General features: G+C 33.2%; 1 protein-coding gene across 1 annotated transcript; it reads right to left on the bottom strand.

Moving 5' to 3' along the window:
- Nucleotides 1–2664: 2664 nt before the first annotated feature.
- On the bottom strand, nt 2665–5286 carry LOC108325076 (histone-lysine N-methyltransferase, H3 lysine-9 specific SUVH5). Its single transcript, XM_052875621.1, has 3 exons — nt 5213–5286; nt 3263–4606; nt 2665–3189 (listed from the first exon to the last, which is right to left on the bottom strand). The coding sequence occupies exons 2-3, from the start codon at nt 4602–4604 to the stop codon at nt 2918–2920; spliced, it is 1614 nt and encodes a 537-aa protein (XP_052731581.1). The 5' UTR covers nt 4605–4606; nt 5213–5286; the 3' UTR covers nt 2665–2917.
- Between the last annotated feature and the right edge of the window lie 15804 nt (nt 5287–21090).

The following is a 21090-nucleotide window of genomic DNA, read 5'->3' as shown; positions in this document are numbered from 1 at the left end:
TTTAAACCTGTCATGCTTTTAAATTCCTTTTAGCTTATTCAATAGTAATCCTAATCCTAACTAGCAGTAATATAATTTTACTCTACAAAATCAAATTGACTAAGTAAGATTTGGGATACTCTGTCAAGCATTTGGAATCAAATTGTCAATACTAGTAATTAATTTGATTATAGTGAAACTTTAGAACCAAATTTTGGTATATTGGCCAGAATTTTTTTTTATTGTTTTTCAAGCATGTAGATAATCTTCCATTTTCACAATATCCATGATTATTTTTCTTCAATTTATTTCTCACTATTTTCGACTTTTGTTTTTCGTGTCCCTCATCATCTTTTTCTTTTGATAGGCAAATATTTATTATTAAATTTTGTTAATAAAAAAATTAAATTCATAATTTCTCTTATCTTCTCTTCTAACTTTAATCATTAAACCAATTTTAAAACTTATTGTACTTTACCATTATTGTTATAATTATTAACAGTACTTTATGCTAATAGTAAAAATATTAAAATACTTTTCTCCATTAAACCATGCTTTGTTACCTATATAGTCACTATCTTATTTCTTTTCATCACACTTCTGAATGCATTCTCATTTTCTACTTTTACTCTTTGAAAAAACGAGGAAGAAGATAAAGGGGAACTAAAACAATAGAAAAATTGTTTGTTCTGAAATGCTTATTTTTAACGTTTTGGAAAACTTGCTCTAAAATGTTTCTAGTGAAAAATTCATTCAAAAAAACACATGTAGAAAGCTTATTTTAAAAAAAATCTCAGTTTTTTTCTTCGCTTATAATTGTTTGATTTATTCTTCACAAAATTAACTAACAATTTCAAGATTCCAATATATTTTATACCTTATCACAATCTTAATCACACGATTCACATGATATATTATTAATTTCAATTAAACAAATATTTTCTGTGACCTACATTTGATTATTTCTATAGTACTTTTACTTTTGTTCACATAAAAATATTTAATTAGTTTTAGTTTTATTTGTAAAATTTTTTATTTCAATAAACAATTTTTATTATCTTTCAATTGTTCAATTAATTCGACAGGTAAAAAGTTTTCTCATATCTTCAAAGTAGTCACTATCTTATCATATTTTTGTTTACACATTTTTTTTCTATGTAATTTCTTTTATGTAATTTCGTTTAATGATATATTGTTTTTAAGACACATTTGATCATTATTATCTTTTAAATATTTTTATTTGTTATATTTTATGTGGAACATCTTTTAATAATATTTTATATAATTATTTTTGTTTTCTAATTAATTTATTTTCATAAATATAATTTTATCATGGTAATTTTATAAAGACCTTTCATTTACATACTTGGAATTAAAATAGAAAAAATAATTTTAGAGTTTTAGAAGAACATTTCTCATAGTTTTATTTATCTCAAGCTGATTTAACTCGACCTTTTCTCTAAACAAACTCAACTCGATATACTAACTCGACTCGACCTTTGACCTAAACTAGTTTAACTTATTGCTCGAGTCTATTAAGCCTTTTACCTAAACTGACTCAAATTGACCTTTTGTTTAGGCTGACTCAACTTAACCCTCAACTGCAGCTAACTCGACTTGATCTTTAGGCTTGTCCAACTCGATTTTATGTTTGAGCTCAACCAACTTGATTTTATATTTAGGCCTGACAAACTCTCCTTGACATTCAGGCCCAACAGATTCAACTTGATCTTTGTCTTAAGTTGACTTGATCTTTAACCTAGGTCAACTCAGTTCAACCTTTAACGTAAGTTAGCTCAACTCAATTATTCAACCTAAACATACTCAACTTGATCTTAGGCATAAGTCAACTTAACTCGACCTTCATCTTGGATCAACTTGTCTCAGGTTTTTTATTGAGTCAACTTGACTTGTCATAAAGTGTATCCAACTCAACTTGAATTCTATCAATCTTGACTTGATCTAGACACAAATTAACTTGGACCAACCTGAACAATTTACTTAACTTGATTCTGACCCAACTTCCTATTTTGACCTATGATCGAACTCAAACAGATTGAACCATGAGTTGATCATAACCCATAAGACTTTTGTTGCTATTTTAATCATGAGTTTTTTTTACATGGACTTTTTTACCCTATAAGCTTTTTAGTCCTAGAGACATTTTTTACTTAGACCATGTGGGATAACTCTACTTAAATGTGACAATAACAAAAACAAGTTTACTAAAATTCAACTATAAGCTTCCAAATTCCAATTTCATCCGTGTGCCTAGCTTTCCATTTTGTTGCACTGAAAAACAATTACGATAAAGTGCAAGCATCAAGGCAACTTTTTTCAATGCAAGGGTGACGTGCAAAGACACGTTAAGAATAAAAAAGAAAAAAAAAACATAAACTAACTAAATTCAAACATATGATTCTTATTTCTAAGTAACTCAGCATATTACTGTGGGAAGTGAATATGGGAGAATATAAAAGCTAGCAAGACACCCTTTGATTCACATCCTAGCCGTAAAATCTTCAAACACGATCTATCTGCTCTTCCAAGAAGAATAACAGAAAAAACACGGTAGTCAAAACCAAGAATTTACTCGTATCATCTTACGCTCTAAATCATGATTTTGATAACCATGCTTCTACCAATAGAGCAGAAATCATCAACCACATTTTCCCAGATGACGTGTAAGTGTCAAGACAATTCAACATGAATATTACTATAAGAGATTCAATGACAACTTTATGAAAAAAGTCATCAACCAGACTTCTCCTTTTTCAAGTTCCCTTAGTAGACACGACACTACATTAAACATACGTGCATCCTTGACATACTGAGCACCACCTTATACATATGAAATAATGATGCCAGTATATGTAATGTATGCATATCAACAGTGCCATAAAAAGCAGAACTAAAAGACAGTTTAAAATTTACACCTTCAAATGTAGATCCGTCCATTGCATTCCGGTGTTCCACAGCAGCAGCTATTATTCCTACACTTGATAAATTTTCCAATGAAGGAATTATAGTCATAAGTCAGCTCTCTACCAGCAGGAATGTCCTTTAAAGCAAACAGCATTTTGTGAGGAAGATTCTTGTCACTGTGATCATACATAACATCTTTGATACGGAGATTTGGAGCACAACTATGATTTATGAATCTTCCAACGTTTCCAAATTTGCTTGCATTGATGAAGACCTTTCCAACACCTGCAAAAGTAGAGACTGAAACTGTTACATTAAATCCAAACACAACAAAAGAAAGCATCCATCATGAACATACCCATGTGAAATATATAGTCATTATCTAGCCTCCATCTAGCCTCCATATAGTCACTGACTTCTCCAATATACTCACATACAAAGCTTCCAGAGGGAATGAAAGAGCGTGTTCTAACACCCCAACCTTTCTGTTCTGTCCTGAAGATTTCTAGCTGAAACCGAATACCATTCTGAGTTACTCGGTTGATGCAAGAAGAGGAACACTTGCAAGATGGGCCACACTCATATATAAGCGATGATTCCATCTCAGAAGCAAGTCTTTTATTACAACCATTTGGCATTTTGCTACCTTTTGTCTTCCTGAAGCAGACACAATTTTCTTTGTCAACACACCCATCAGCACAATCACAGCCACAAAGAATTGCCTGCTCGAACTTCTTTAAGTAAATGTTACTTACAACATAATCAAAGGATGTGGGTAGCTGAACACAATCAATTGGAGCCACCACCCTAATAGTAAACTTCTCCCGACCATTTGAAAGATCTTTAACTCGAATAACCTCCTTTTCGGCAACACAGACTTTTGGCTTGAGTTTCTTCCTAGGACTAAAATTTGCAAGTTGCCTTGAATTTTCGCCATGGTCCTTAAGGGAAACGCAAGTTTCAGGTTGTCCTAAAATTCTATGCAGTCCAAACTTGAATACAAGCTTTCCATATCTCCCTCTTTCTATGTTCATTGTATCCACCAAATACAAACCATCATAAACATATGAGTAATGAGAATTACTGCTACTGTAACTGAATGCACCATCAAACTTCCCACAAACTTTGAATATAACTCTCACTGGACTTCTAGCTTGCATGCTATTTTTCAGCGCCAAATTTCCTCCTTCCAGTTTTTGATCACGAAGTGAAACTTTTTTCCCAAAGGTAGGATTTCCTCCTTGACCTTCATAAACCAAGGTACCATTAGATCTTCTAGAATTATCATAGCGATCTGTTACCACAATGCTTGTGGCCAACGTGCTGTTGTCCATTATCTTATAATCAATTCCATTCCAAAACTGCCTATGGAGGCCAATGACATTGAGTTCAAGCCAGTACTGAAAAATATCACCCACATCGATTCCTGGTATATGTCCCACGCACTTTTGAGTGTTCTCCCATTGATGTTCTCTTCTCATTGTCATTGTTGCTTCCATCAGAGCTTTACTCTTAACCCTAGGATTCTCAGGTTCGTACACTTTGTACTGATGCATTAGCTTGTCGACCAAGTTCCTGAATGTCACCAATGCTCGATTCACCTTCCTGCGTTTCACAACCACTTCACTCAATTCTTTGCCAGAGGAAGAGCCACGGGAGCAACCTTCATGTCTTTTCCCAAAGGACTTTGAAGCATTCATTTCTACACACCAAATTTCAAAGAAAGAGACTTTGCATCAGAAATATCCATCAATGGTACCACAACATACCCACTGTAACAAAAATTCACATACCCACTGTTTAAAACAAATGTAAATATATATATATATATATATATGAAGAAAAAAATTAATCCATGACTAATGAGAATGCAAATGTAGAAAATTAAACAATAATGGGGGTTCGAGTGCAAAATAATACTGATGCAAAATGAAAATTGAGAAGCCGTGCAAAAAAAAAACTTCATACCTGTTTAGAGTGATGAAAAGTTAGTTTTTCAGAAAGTGAGAAGAAACTGAACTTGAAAAATCACAGAAACAAAAACTTCTAAGAGAACACTTGAAACAAGAACGGCTTGAGAAGTATGACCAGTAAAGTTGAAAAGAAAAACAGCAGAAAAATAATTCATACAGAGTAAACATATTTAAAGGAACTAACTTTCCAGCAACAAGGACATGCAAAGCACAAAACAGAGAAACAGGGATGCAGAACTCATAAACCAAGTGAAGAAAAAGTAAAACTTTGGGGAAAACAAAAAAGAAACCACCCCCATGAAAACCAAGAAAAACAAGCAAAGAAAGAAGCTGACCAAAGAAGAAAAAATGAAGTAAAGCATCCCTGAAATCAACACCTTTTGCTATTTGTTGATGAATTAAAGACAGAGAAAATGGAAATGAAAACTTCGAAAGCATAAAGAAAAGACTCATTACCCTTCTTAAATGCTTGAAAGAACAAAACTTGCTCAGCACTGTAGTGGAGAAAGAAACGAGCAGGACGAAGAGAGAAGCTACTGTCACGTCTCAGCTTGTGCAGTTAATTATTAAATATAAAACTGTCAAGAGTTTGAATGAGATGCGCGTTAAGGATGACAGAGATTTATATTATTGATGCATTTAAATTAAATTATTTTGTTTTTGTTAACTTTTTTTTAAAATCCCAAAATTTCATGAGTTCTAAGTCATTAAATTTAAGCTATAGAAGTTTCTTAAAATATTTTTTTAATTACTCTATATGTATCAAATATATTTTTAGTAAATGGTAATTTCTATATATAGAATTAGAAGACGAGTTCAATAAGTTTCTAAAAAGGTTAAGAGAATCAAAACAAATCAATTAAGATCGAAGAACATCACGTGGCAAGGAAATTCAATAAATGCTTGAAACAAAAGTTTTAACTTTATCCTAAATTAGGTAATTACATAGATTAACTTAAAGTATTAAGTAACTAACTTAATTCATGTCTCTTAACTACTCAATTATAAATATTTAGGTTCATCTATAATTTCTAAAACATTTTTTTAGGATTGATAACATTTTTTTTAAATGATGATGCTTAATTATTTTAATATTAAATATTTAATCATAAATAATATTAAATATTTAATCATAAATAGAAATTTATATAACGAGTTTTAATATTTTAAAATACATTATAGAAGATTATTTTTTAAAATTTTTTAATTTCTTTATTCCCTTTGTTACTATATGTTTGTTTGATTGAAGAACCCAGATTATATGATTGATCTTTGTGACAAACTCTTTAATTTAGACTAATTTTTTAGTTTGGATAAGTTTAGTCTCGATTTTTTTTAACCTATTTTTGTTTTCTGTTATATGTGAGTATTCTTTTGTTTACATATGTCTTTTTAATCGTCAGTATGAGTTTCTGCTAATCAATAATAATAATGGTACGGTCTAGTCATATTTGTGATATTTTTATGTGTAGATAGAGCATCTTGTGGAATTAAAGGCATTTTGGTATATTTTGAACCTTTAGAGTTGTTTTACAAGTAAAGAAAGTTATTTATTTAAATATATGTTGTGCTCGATATATAACTATGATGAAATTGTGATTTAGTTCAATTGAATTTATTTTATGGTTTGAATTGGCTGGTTAAACTTTATATGTGGTGCTTGGTCAAATTGATCATGTTATTCGAGTGGTATGTGTAGTGTGATTGGTCTCAGTAATTGGTAAACTAGACTCAATAGATTTTAAAATGGTGAAATAGTTCGATATTGAACTTGTAGTGATAATTTTGTAAAGAGTTTACTGTTGTAAGATTTAATAAAGATACATGAGTTTGATTCAATTAGTATTAAAGAGTGTGTAATGTTCTTATAGAACATTGGTTTTGTTGTTGATAGGAATTCCTCTATGAGACTTTTCATTGATCAAATTTGATACTTCTTGAACTAAGATGTAGTTATACTATAATTTTATAAAGTTATTTAAGTGGGGAATAGCTTAGGATGAATCAAATTGCACAATTAAAACTTATAGAAAAATATTCAGCTTCTGGTGCAATACCGGGCATCTTGTAGTGCCTTTGGACACCAATCATGCAATGGCCACTGACTTTACTTGCATTAGACGAAACATAAGTATAGTTAGGCAATACAAAGTTAGTGAGTTCACCAACTTGTTGGCATTGGGGATAACTCTCGAGTTAAAATCTTGAAAAAATTTAGGTGATTGACGTTGGACACTAGGTGTGGGGCGTTGGGTACCACGCTATTCCAAACATCTAATCATTTTGGAAAAGTTGTGATTCATGCTTTGTTAATGGTCAGATCAAGTTGAAATTTTGACACTAGTAAAAAAAGCGGATTCTGACGCCCCATATACGCTTTGATTATTGAGAAATCGAAGCGTACAAGGTTATATACCTCGGTCCCCATCCAACCCGAGGTCCAAAAGCCATATTGCTTTGGTTAACACAAAACCGGTGCCTATACACCTCTGTTGCGCTGTCTGAAAAGTCTGAAAAAGGACCTGAGAAGTCTGACACGTAACTACTGCCTCGGTTTGCTACGAAACCGGTGCCTAAACCCCTCTCTATTGCTTCGTTTGGAATGAAACCGAAGCCTATACACCTCTACTGGTCACTGAAAAATCTGAACCCCTCCATATTGACTCGATTAAAGATAGAAGTGAGGCCTATTACCCGGTCAAATCAGTCACACCACACCTAACCCGCTTTTTCATTTTTTTCCTCTTCTTTCCTCTGACACTCTCATCTTCCCTCTCGTTCGCTCCTCATCTCACTCTCATCTTCCCTCTCGTTCTCTCCTCATCTCACTCTCATCTTCCCTCTCGTTCTCTCCTCATCTCACTCGCATCTTCCCTCTCGTTCTCTCCTCATCTCACTCCCATATTCCCTCTTGTTCTCTCCTCGTCTCACTCTCATCTCACTTTCATCTGGCAGAAACAGAGAGGGCACAATCTCTCTTCTCCTCTCCCACTTGACAGCCACGGTGCGAGGATGAGACGCGATGGTGGCCGGCGTCGAAAGCGGAGGGGATGCGCGATGGTGGAGACGAGTACCGCGGCGGCGGTGATGGGAGGCTCGCCGATCTAAGGCGTTTGGCGAGCAGAGAAGATGATGCCTTAGAGATGATGGGAGGTTCACCGATCTAAGAGTTGAACGGAGTTCCTTGGCGAGGTGGCGGCGAGGTGGTGGCGAGGTGATGGCGAGGTCGCGGCGAGGTTGCAGCGAGGTTGCGGCGAGGTCAGACGAGGTCGTGGCGAGGTCAGGCGAGGGCGTCCTGCAGCGGTGGCGTTGGCGAGCAACAAAGAGGTGCTGGCGAAGCGTCCTACAGCGGTGGCGAGCAACCTCCCTTCTTCCCCAAATCTTTTCTTCTTCCTTAAATGCTCATTGTATCAAAATCCATACTTTTTTTCTCTGTTGTTTTGGGAGCAATTTTGTTATGGTTGGTGTAGTTGATTTTTCTGTGTTGTTATGATATTTGGTTCTATGTTCTGAGATTTGGTTCTCTGAAAGGGAAAAAAATTCAATAACCCTTTGCTATTCTGATATTTGGTTCTGTGTATATCTTCTGATATTTGGTTCTCTTCTGATATTTGGTTCTCTTCTGGTATCCCTTTTTGTGAAAAGGGAAAAAAATTCAATAACCTTTGCTTGTTTGGACTGTGCAACGAAGAGGTAGAAGTGGATTGTTTTGAAAAAAAAAATACGCAATTGCCTCGGTTATCTAAGAACCGAGGCATCATCATGTATTTTTTTAATCCGGTTCAGAACCGAGGCATAAAGCTACTCTCTTTTACACCATCCGAATATGACTCGGTTACAGAACCGAATCCTATTTACAAGATGAACTGATGTCATTTTCTTATCCTGTACTAATGTGATAATTGGTTCTAGATACATGATTATTTATTTTGATCCTTGAAATATTTGATTTTAGGTTTATAATTAGAGTAATGTTTTTCACCGTTTTAATGTACTTAATGAAAATATTACACGTGAATATTAAGTTGATTGATGATATAACAAATAAATGATATATGATTAATCTTTTAATTGAATCAAATAATTAAATAATTAGAACACATTAAATATATATATATATATATATATATATATAATATTTTATGCATATACTTGTTTTAATATTATAAATATTTAAGTTAGTTTTATAACAATTAGTCAAAATAAATCATTTCATCATAATTAAAAGAATAACACAAAATTATGTCATCTTTCTTAACTTTTACTCATCAGATTATTAAATATTAAATCTTCAACCACAATTTCTTCAAATCTTCATTTTATTATTAATAATATTATTATTGTTTCCAAATGGTTATTATCACAATTTCGATAATAGAAAACAATCTACTAATAATTTAAAAAACGTACCAAAATCTTCTTAGGGTGTGTAAAGAATAGATGTGTGAATATGCATGGAATAATGTAGTATCACATGTGGCATGATGTTTGGGTTTTAAGAATGTAGTATGATCATTATAAGTGTGGATTTAGTGATGAAAACCTTAGGGTGTTAAGAAATTCTCCAATTGCATTAAAGAAAACACATTTGTCTATTGTGTACCGTTTAAGGATAGTTATCCGGCACTGGACAATATAATGGAATTGTATATAATGGAATTGTGTTTTATAATGGAATTGTGTTTTATATATATTAGTTGAGCACAAATTCGTATACTCCTTATATTCACAATTAATAATTAACAATGATACGCTTTTTTAATTTTATATATATATATATATATATATATATATATATATATATATATATACCTTTATTTTTTTAGTTTTTTAACATTTTTATTGGTTTAATGATCTGTCAGAAAATTACTCACTGTAAGTATTGAAAAAAAAGATATAATTATTTTATGTAAATACTTTTGTTATAAATTTAATATTTTTATTTTAATAATTATTATAATATTTATTATTATAGGATAAGAAGTGAACATTTATGGACATGTGTTTTCTTTCTGCTGTTTTAAAATTAATTGAAAATTATTTTTTCCTTCTATTTTTAAGACACCAATGAAATAAAAATAATAGAGAAAGGATATAAATATAAATCACATTCAAATCAATATGTCAACCTAGAAGATTCAGTTAAAATTCTTAATTTAAAAATTTAAAGACATAATCACAGACTGCAAATCCATATCCCAAATTGTTACCATTACTCTCACCATTATTATCACCTCTTGCCAGCACAGACATCCACAGAACTCCCAACGTTAGGAGTCCGCCACGTTGGACGGCAATGCGTGTCAGTCCAAGAAGACACAGATTGGATCCTTCAACATGACGTTTGCACGTGAGTGGCTTGGCCTCCTGTATCTAGAATCTGACTTTGAAATTTCATGGAGAAGGCTGGTGAAGGACATTTCCTTCAACCCTGTTGTCGCTCAACCGGAACGGTGAACCGAGATTTTATCTTCAGCTAGTGAAGAAAGACGGGAAGTTGGAGTTGGCTGAAGTGAGAAAAGAGCAAAGGGTGGCCGGAGATTCTGCATGTATGGTGAACGGGACACGTGGTGTGTGGCTTTGATTATGTACTGAGGGAATGATTTGAACATTGGGATTTCCACTGCGGATGGCAGAAGAAAGGTTGGACGTGTATACAGAGAAAACACGCCTGCATGCGGTGGTGTTTGGTTGTACGTAAACGACACTACCAATAGGTCCATGCAATTACTTTAACTTTAATGGCGTTTTGTATTCTTAGACAGAGAGAGAATGTTCGACACCGGACTGATTTTTGGAGTGATTGTACTGTATTTACCAAATTTTGAAGATTATGTTAGATGCCAAAAACAATTCATTAACATATTTTCTTCAGTTTTTAAGTCTTTAACCATAATCATAATCAATATCTCAACATAGAAATTTTCTTTTTTAGGTCTTTTGTTAAAATATAATTCTTGCTACTTTATTTTGTTGGTATAGTTTATTTTCTTCATCTTGAGATTATAATGTTGTTAATTATGATATACTATTTATTTTTGTGCCTTATTTTTTTTTACTTTAAAGAATTGTGATTAAAAACACAAATTATCATTTGTGTGCAAAAATTATTAATATTTATATATGAAAAACAGTTTTTTAATTGCAATGAAAAAATTAATAGTATGAAAGGGTTATAAATAGAGCATCATTTATGTAAATTGTTATTGGTGTGTAAAAGTGTATAAGCTAAAAGGATATTTTTCTTAGTGCAATGTCTTCGGTATTCTCATTCTCAAATCTTTTATCTAAACTTATATTTAATTAAATTTTGGAGTGAAAAGTGTAACTTTAGATTTTTGGTTATATATATTAAAAGATGAAAATAAATAAATATTATGAAAATTTTAATTAAGTTGATAATAGATTTATTATTGTCCTTAGGTAACAATTTTTATATTTTCATACATCGCAAATATTTATTTATACCATCTTTGTAAAAGATATGATATATTCAAATTAGAATTTATTTTTATAAATATTAGTTTAGCCTTTATTTTGGTGTGTACTAGGTTTTCTTTATATATAGTATTATAATAATGATGGATTTAGTTTTTAGAAAACTATATTAAGTCTCAAATTTATATCTAGAAGTATTTACTTGTTTTCTTCAGTCTAAATACTTACTAAATGTTTGTCTATAAAGTTTTGAGTTGTTACACTCAATATCTATTTTCAATCCTTTTATTTTTAAAAGAGGTATTAGATTTTTAGTTTTTTTTTAAATGTTTGATTTTAGACTAATTGTTAAGATAAAAAATACTATTATTTAATGTTACATTAAGTTCTATTTTTTTGTTTATATATAATTATATATAATGGAATTGTGTTTTATATCTATTAGTTGTAAATACTTTTGTTATAAATTAATATTTTTAATTTAATAATTATTATAATATTTATTATTATAGGATAAGAAGTGAACATCTATGCACATGTTTTTTCTTTCTGCTGTTTTAAAATAATTGAAGATTATTTTTCCTTAGATTTTTAAGAAACCAATCAAATAAAAATAATAGAGAAAAAATATAAATATAAATCAGATTAACTCAATAAATCAACTTAGAATACTCAGTTAAAATTATTAATTTAAAAATTGAAAGACATAATCACATGTATCTCTAACTATTGTCATCATTACTATCAGTGCTCGCCAGCACAGAGATCGACATTACTTCCTTTAAGAGTCAACCACGTTGAGCCCAACAGCAATGCGCATAGGCCAAGAAGACACAGATTGGATCCCTCAACAATAAAGTTTGCGTGTCAGTATCAAAAATCGGACTTCTTGCTGGCGAAGAGATTTCATGGAGGAGGACGGTAAACCGAGTTTTAATCTTCCGCCAGTAAAAAAGAGTGGCTGAAAGAAAGGTAGATGCACTGAATGAATGATTTGAACGTTGGAATTTACACTGCCAAAATCGGCAGAAGAAAGGTTGAATGTCTATACAGAAAAATCACGCATGTATGCGGTGATTTTTGGTTGTACGTAAACGACACTGCCGATACGTCCATACACTCTGATTACTTTAACTTTAACCGCAAAAGAGAATGTTCGACACGGGGAGAGAGTGTACTGTATTTACCAAATTTTGAAGATTGGTTAGATGTGCCAAAAACAGTTCCTCAACATATTTTCTTCAGCTTTTAGGTCTTTAACCATAATCATCATCAGTATCTTAACATATAAATTTTCTTTTTAGGTATTTTGTTAAATATAATTCTTGCTATTTTATTTTGTTCGTATAGTTAATTTTCTTCATCTTGAGATTATAATGTTATTATGATGTGCTATTTATTTTTGTACTATACATATTCTTTTTAACTTTGCAGAATTGTGATTAAAAATACAAATTATCATTTGTGTGCATAAATTATTGATATTCATATATGAAAAATAATTCTTTTAATTGCAATGAAAAGAAATTAATATTACCAAAGGTTATAATTTAAATAGAGCATAATGGCTTATGTAAATTGATATTTGTCCTATAAGAGTAAGCCAGAAGGATATTCTTCTCATTGAGTCTTTAATATCCTCAGTATTCTCGTTCCTAAATCTTTCTATCTACACTTATATTTAATTAAGTTTTGGAGTAAAAAGTGTAATTTTAGATTTTTGGTTTATATATATATATATATATATATATATATATATATATATATATATATATATATATATATATATATTAAAAGATCAAAATAAATAAATCATTTGTAAATTTTTTTTTTAACACGTTATATACGTCTCGATTTTACTGAAACTGAAATGTATAAAAGCATGGTGCCATTTTTGTAGTTTTAGGGAAGTTATATGCATCGATTCAAAAGGAATCGAAGCGTGATAGATATACTGTCTGGGTTAAGTCAGCAACCAAGGCATAAAGCACTAGTAAAAAAAAGGTTATTAAGGCGTTGTATACGCTTCGATTTTTATATGACTCGGTTCAAGGGGATCTGAAGCATAAGGGGTATATTGTCTCGGTTAAGTAAACAACCAAGGCATATAACCCTGTTGAGAGCACATGTCCTTTCTACAAAAATGCTTACTACCTCGATTTTCTAATCAATTGAGGCATAAAAGCCTGCCCTACAAAAATAATCTTCTCACGCGAACATTGTTTTTCTTCCTCCTCGAGCGAAGAGGGCTTTCTTCTTCCTCCACAGCACAAACAAGTTTTTTTTTTTCTGATTTCAAGTTGGCAGGTTTTAATTTTTTTTATTTTCTGATTTCAAGTTGGCTTGTATCAGATAACCAAATATGTTCTGTGTCGCGAAAGGGGTGTTTATCCTCTTCCTCTTCTTTGTTCGACACAGGAACCCTTCTTCCCTGTTTGGATTTGCATCGTCGTCGCCGAGAGGGTTCTTCGTGCATCCAACCCTTCCTTCCTCTTCTCTATTCTGATTCGTCCAGGGTTCTTCGTGCATCCAACCCAGCCTATGGTTCTTCGTCTCGTGCGGACAACCAACCTGGAGGGATCATCAATGGTGCGATAGAGGCGCTGCGGAGACACGACGAAGACGTGGTGGGGCCGCAAGGGCGCAGTGGCGTTATTGTTCTTGCAGTGGAGGCGCAAGGGTGCGACAATCAAATAGGTTTCATTTTTTTTTATTTTCTAAGTTTATTAATGGAGTTTTTGCTTTAGCTAGTTTATGCTTGTAAATGTGGTTATATGATTCTTACATAAAAAGAAAACAGATTGTTCGAGGTGTCTTAGACACTGGATGAAACAGTATAATGCATTACATTTGAATGATTGATCTTCTTGGAAGGGTTGAGTTGATACAGGAGGCTTTCGGTTTGGGCGGTTATGCTTGGAGCTTACACTATCACAGCTGAATGTGTTGTAAAAAAGAAAAAAGACCCTCTATTGCCTCAGTTGGATTTGAACCGAGGCAAAAGCATACACCCCTCTACTGCCTCGGTTTTGGATTTGAACCGAGGAAAATTCCAACCCCTTTTCGCCTCGGTTCATAACCGAGGCAAAAAGCCTAACCTCTTTGCCTCGCTTGTATATGCCTTGGTTGTGGAACCACTACCTAGAAGCAAAAATAATCATTGTCGTTTCCCTTTAGTGCACTAGTGAATATTATGAAAATTAATTAAGTTAATAATAGACTTATTATTATTCACATCACATAGAAAGTTGTGAAGGATGTAACAAACTAACACAATGTCTATTATTATGTTACCACTAGTGATCATGGAGAATCTTTTTCCAAAACATTGAATATTCTTTCATTGACATTTCTCAATGATGAATGACGATGATTAAATACTTCGCGTGAATATGTGACCTATTTGTGCAAACTCTTTAAAGTGATATCTTACACTTCTATATGGAGCACTATTCTTTTCAGCATAAATTCAACATTTCTAAATAATATTTTCCTATAATATTGTACATATAAGATTAATCGATGACTCACAACCTACAAATAAAAACCCAAATAATGCACTAACTTTCATGTATAACTAACAGATAATCTCATACAAGAGCATCTTTCAAAAGTCTTGAATCATGTAGTGTCCCTTCCAAACCAGCAAAAACATATGTAAATTTCATATCAAAATCACATACTCCAAACATATTTTGAGTTGGCCAGTTCTTTTTTCCTCGAAACTTGGGAGCATCTTATTCTAGAACTCTTACTACTATATGAGTTCCATCTATGGCTCCTAAACAATCCTATTTCATAGAAATAACAATTGTAAATAAAGGTTGACAACATTCTTGTGTTTTAATAAAATAAGAAAATAAATATTCACACTTTTACCTTAAAGTATAGGTAAAATTTTACAAATTCGAATGAATCTCTGATTCTGATGGCTGAATTAAAAGTTTTTACTCTGAACATAAAATTGAATCTTAGACATTGTAAAAGTGTTTGCTAACAGTTGACCCATATCAATGGAGGAAAAATGTCACACTTTGATTTTTCAAATAATGCCTAATTATGTAAAGAAATTTAACAACTTGTTCCTCCATTGTCGATCATATTACATCCTTGACTAATCCAGTTGCTCTTAGCCACTAACATAGGTTAATAAATGTCTATGGTCTCATTCGAATAATTTCATGACATCAACTAATATGCATAAGGTAAGACATTAGCTGCTCTTTATATACAAATAAAAATGGAGCTATATTGATTGATAGTGTAACATAATTTTTGTTTTATTCTTTTGGGAAAAAAAATTAATTTCAATACATATACCTAACATGACAAGTTCATGAATATGTACAATGAACAACATAATTTCAATAAAATAATACATAATACACTTACTATATAATTATTAAGTAAATAATACATACTTCTAAATAATACATATAATAATTAATAATGCATATTATAAATATTATCTCTTGAAAACTTGTACATCAATGAAACGAGCAAAGAACCACGAACCGAACACACTACAACCATGAACTGAACACATAACAATCAGGAACCGAGTATAGAATAACCACGAATTAAGCACTCAACAATGACAAACTGAGCACACAAAAACATGGAACTGAGCATGGAACACACAAGAACCGAGTATGGAACAAGGAACCGAGCACATAACTACTAGGAACCAAGCATATAACAACCAGGAATCGAGCACAAAACCACGAAACTAACACGAAACGATCACAAACCCAACACGAAACAACCATGAACTAAAAATAGAACAACCACCAACTGAGCACCAAACAAGCACACAATACCAACCACCACGACAACTCCAACACCTACACAAACCACCACATATCAAACAAAACCACATATCAAACAATTTCACTAATTAATAACCATGTCCTCTGCCTCCTACATAAGCCACAAATTGATATCCACCACAAGGTCAACACCATTACGGGAACCCAGCTTCACAACATGCATGTATCAGCTCCAACTTTCCCTTCCACCATGGATCTCCTACAACACAAAGAAGAAGTATTGGAATGGGTTAGAACACCTTAGAATCCATTACAACCTTCCTATAATGGGTAACAACGCCTTAAGGAATTAATTCAAACTCTTGGAATTGATTACGCTTTCTAGAATTGGTTACGAGCTTTACTAGAATCGATTCCATATTTTGTCTTGGTGCATGATGGAATCGATTACACGTGAAAGGAAATTAATTCCTCTCCTTCATCTTTAACCTCATCTCCATCTTCACCACCATGGAAGCTATCAATGATACAATATTAATAGCATAGTTGGGAAGCTCGGCAACAAGCTTGGCAACGCATTAAAAGCTCGACAACACACCTTAGCAGCTCGACATCACTCCTTAACAACTCGACAACATGCCTTAATATCTCGGTAGCACACCTTAACAGCTAGATAGCATGCCTTAATAGCTTAACATCATGCCTTAACACCTCCGCATTACACATCATAGCTTGCCAACACTCCTTTTATCAATGAACATGGACCTATGACCTATGAACCATGTATACACACAAATAACTCACCTAAAAAAAGTCTCTGAACATCACCCTATCTACTATGGCAGAAAAAAAGAGAGATGAACTCAAGTTATCAACGTCTCAAAACTTATACACTCACCAACCACCTATATTAACCACCTTGTCCATATTTAATGGCTCAATGAATGGTGTCGTAAAATTTTTCAAAAGGAAAGTATGTGCTTATTCATGTAAAGAATCTCATTGTGGCTTGTGGGTCTATGGATTCTCTACCTAGCTAGAGTAAAGAAGCACGTGAACAAAAAACAATACAAGGATAAACAACTTAATAATACTAATATTATTATTACGTAATATTTTTTAGGCTTAAATGTTTACTTTGTCCCCATGTTAAGAGGTGAATTTCTGTTTAGTACCCGGTTTTAAACATGAAGACATTGGGTCCCTATGTTATGAAAAGTGTATGACTTTAGTTCTATCCGTTTGACAACGTTAAAATTGATAACATTGAATTGACTGTGGATGTGAGGTGTATAAGAAATGTTGTCATGGCAGCCAGATTTCTTTTCCCATCCAGGAACAGGGAAAGCTTGGGGTTCCCTCTTCATCGCGGCAGCCATCTCCTGGCTGGCCAAGCACGTCGTTAGCATTGACAACGCCAACGTTGGAAGCGTAGCCGCCCTTCACGACCCTCCTCCTTTGGCTCGCTCTCTTTCACGCATGGGAGAGAAACACCACCAACGAGAGGCATCGTTCGTTGCCGCTGCTCGTACCTATGCCGCTCGTCGTCGTAGCGACCAAGACTGTCGACGTCGTCGACGTTTTCAACTCCGTTCTCTTCCTGCGTTGGATTTCTTCCATCATCTTCAAACTTGGCAACGCCATCATTGGCGCCCCTAGTCGCCACCCATGGCCATCATCGGGAATGGAGCAGGTGTTGGCGAGACCACCTCCCTTCCTCTCTTAACTTTGTTCTAATTAGATATTAACAATGAAGATGGTGGTTGTAACGTCCCGGCAACTCACAGGGACCATCGACTGCCCCCACAGATCACCACCAGGCTTTCCAGTGTGCTTTGTCCTCACTCGCACACTTTCCGGGAAAACTTCCCAGAAGGTCACCCATCCCAGAATTACTCCAGGCTAAGCACGCTTAACCATAGAGTTCTTATGGGCTAGACTACCGAAAAGCAAATTCATTTGGTGATATGAGTAGCCAAATCAATCCCTTTAAGCTATCCTTCAACCGTATAGTCCCATACCTATACAGTCTCTAGATCCCTTTCATTCCGGTGTATGTTCGATTTGTCCATGTACCCCTTCCACCCGAAGCTGCCAGGAGCCGCTCCTTGTTTGTGCCCCCTGCACCATGCCTCTTGCACCGGCGTCACTCCCCGCCCTCGTCAGTGCCCGGATGTCACAGTGGTGACGGGTGGCTATGGGTTGTCAGTGTTGATAGAGAATGGAGGGACCAGAAGAGATGAAGTTATCTTTGTTTCTGTTTTTCGAAATGGTGATGGATAGTAGGGATGTGGGAGAAGAATTGGTGCAGGAAGGGTAAAGTTATGGTCCGTGATTGTTGGGATGACTAGGGTGAACCCAATCAAGGTTACTAGTGATGATGAATGGTCTCTCGAAAAGGTGAAATTGAAATTGAGTTGGTCTTTTCTGGAACTCTTTCTTTTTGGTTCAATTTTGCAGGTGAAAGATGATAGACAGTTAAAGGAAATGTGTGGAGAAAATCTGATGCATTTGTGAAAGGTGTGAAAAATGAAGATGATTGTGTGTGTCGGTGTGTTTTTGTGATGCGCGTGATGGAGAAATTGGTTTCGGAGCAGAGGAGTAGAGTGCAAAAGGGAATAATTTATGAATTTCTATTAGCTGTCACGTCAACTAATTTAGGCCAACTCATTGCCATAACGACATTTCTTGCACACCTCATATCTACAGTAACTTCAACGTTATCAATTTTAACGATGTTAAACGGATAGGACTAAAGTCATACACTTTTCATAACATAAGAATTCAATGTCTTCATTTTTAAAACCGGATACTAAACAGAAATTCACCTCTTAACATGAGAACGAAGTAAACATTTAAGTCTATTTTTTATTACTGTTTTTATTATTATTTCTATTATTATTAATAAAAAGTAAAACCAAAACATAATCTTCTCTTTCTTTCACTGGAATTGATTTCAAGGTTATGGGAATTGATTTCAAGATTATGAGAATGGATTCTCTTTTTCTTTTGCAATGTCTTGAAATCGATTACAACGTTATGAGAATCAATTTCCTTCTTTTTTTTTTCGGCGACTCCATCAACAATGAACAAATTTAGACCAATAACTTATCTCAAAGACATGAAAAAAATATGTTTTAATTTGAAATTATTTGTTTGAAAAAAAAATATGTTAAGGATAAAAGTATATTTTGATACATTATACCGTGATATAAGTTCATTTGATGAGATATTGGAAAATCATTGACTCCCACACATGTCACCTTCTTTTGTTTTCAAATATATAAAACATCCATTTTCGAGAATGTTTAAAAATAGTCACTGACCCGCAAGCAAACATAAAATAAATTTCCTAGAAGTAACTTAAAAAGGAAAATTGAAAAAAAAAGACATACCAACCTGACACTAGTCACACGCTCTGGACGCTGTCAAATCATTGAACAACGTGATGCTGGACAAAACCCACACCAAAAGACATACTTCCTTAGAAACTGAATTCATGATCCATGATCAATAACAATGGCTTGCTTCAAACTTTTATTATTAAATAAAATATTACATATAATATTTAAAGCTCGAGTCTTTATGCAAGAATGTAAAGGTTAAAGTCTTACAAATCGATTATGACTTATTGTACCTGCTTACTATATAAAATAATTAATATATTAACAAAAAACAAAGTTTAAAAACAAATTATATAAAGATATTTAATTTTTTATAATTATAAAAAACATATAAGTTCTATTTATTATTTTTTATAAAAGTAAATGTTTCAAATAATTGTTTACAGTTGCATTTAAAACCAATCTCGTGTTTAAGAAATGTTGAGATGATGAAGATAAATTTTCAAATGCTTTTTAAAATACAAAAGCTATGACAAAGAAGCAATTGCAAAATTATGGACAAATATACTTGAAAAATAAGTAAGTTGTAATTTTCTTTTAGCTCCAGCAATTGTTATATACAACTTTCTATCCTTACTAACCCACTTTTCACTTTTTACAGAACGACATGTATAATTTCTAATCTATATATCACTGCACAACCTCTCTTTTCACATAGTTCTTATTGCTAACTTCTTTACTAAGATCTTTCTTCTATTTCCCAACGTTAGATTGTAAACATTATTTTGGGACATTTTTGGTCCAAAAATACTTCTTTTTTTTCTGTAACTCCCCACATAATTTTTTTGGAAATAATTTATTCTATTTTCTTAAGTTTTATATTAGTCAACTCATTCACTCATTCCTCATTATCGACATATCTCTTTGATTCTTCATATCACTTAGGGTGTGTTTAGTTGGAGGTGATTGGGGGAGAGTGATTGGGGGAGAGTGATTGAGTGGATTTGAGGGGATTTGAGAGTGATTTTTTTGTGTGTTTATTTGAGGAGATTTCAAGGTAATTGAGAGTGAATTTTGGGTTGAAGTTTGTGAGAATTAGTGTAGAATTTGATTGATGTGACGATTTTAAAAAATTAATTTAATTAGTAGAAATTGAAGATTACCAAAATGTCCCTAGGTATTAAAGTAATATAAAATTATATTTATTAATGTTATATTTAATTGTAAAAATGTTAATTAAAAGTTAAAAATTTGGAATAATTATTAAAAATAATTTAAAAAATATAATTAAAACACTTCTGCTACCACCTTCCTTTCACAGACCTTCTCACTCAGATCTCTCCTTCACACACCAAATAGCTACCTGCTTTCGCTTTTTCTTGTTTCTATATGCTTGGAAGGTTGAGTAAAAAAATGGTGAGTATATGGAATGTTGATGAAGATTGAGATTGGTGTGAGAGTTGTGAGAGAGAGAAGGGTGGTGGGGCCAGAGAGAGAGAGTGAGGGATTTTGGGGAGTAATGTTTGAGGGGTACACGAGACATTTTGTCTAGATCCCCTCCAAATCGTCGCTTTCTCCGGGTGACGAAAAAGGTGCCCGTCTCGCAATTGCCTCCTATTCCTTCCGCGCAGTTCTTATCAAACGAACACGACATTCACTTCG

The sequence above is a fragment of the Vigna angularis genome, chromosome 3 (assembly GCF_016808095.1).
Source record: "Vigna angularis cultivar LongXiaoDou No.4 chromosome 3, ASM1680809v1, whole genome shotgun sequence".
In the NCBI taxonomy this organism is placed as follows: Eukaryota; Viridiplantae; Streptophyta; class Magnoliopsida; order Fabales; family Fabaceae; genus Vigna; species Vigna angularis.
The sequence above is the reverse complement of the archived record's forward strand: the minus strand, read 5'-3'. Positions and strand labels throughout refer to the sequence as shown.

Excerpts from the sequence above, each read along its gene's own strand:
- LOC108325076 (XM_052875621.1), bottom strand. The coding sequence starts at position 4,604 with ATGAATGCTTCAAAGTCCTTTGGGAAAAGACATGAAGGTTGCTCCCGT. Across the intron at positions 3,190-3,262 it reads TGACTATATATTTCACATGG|GTGTTGGAAAGGTCTTCATC; the intron begins GTATGTTCATGA and ends CTACTTTTGCAG.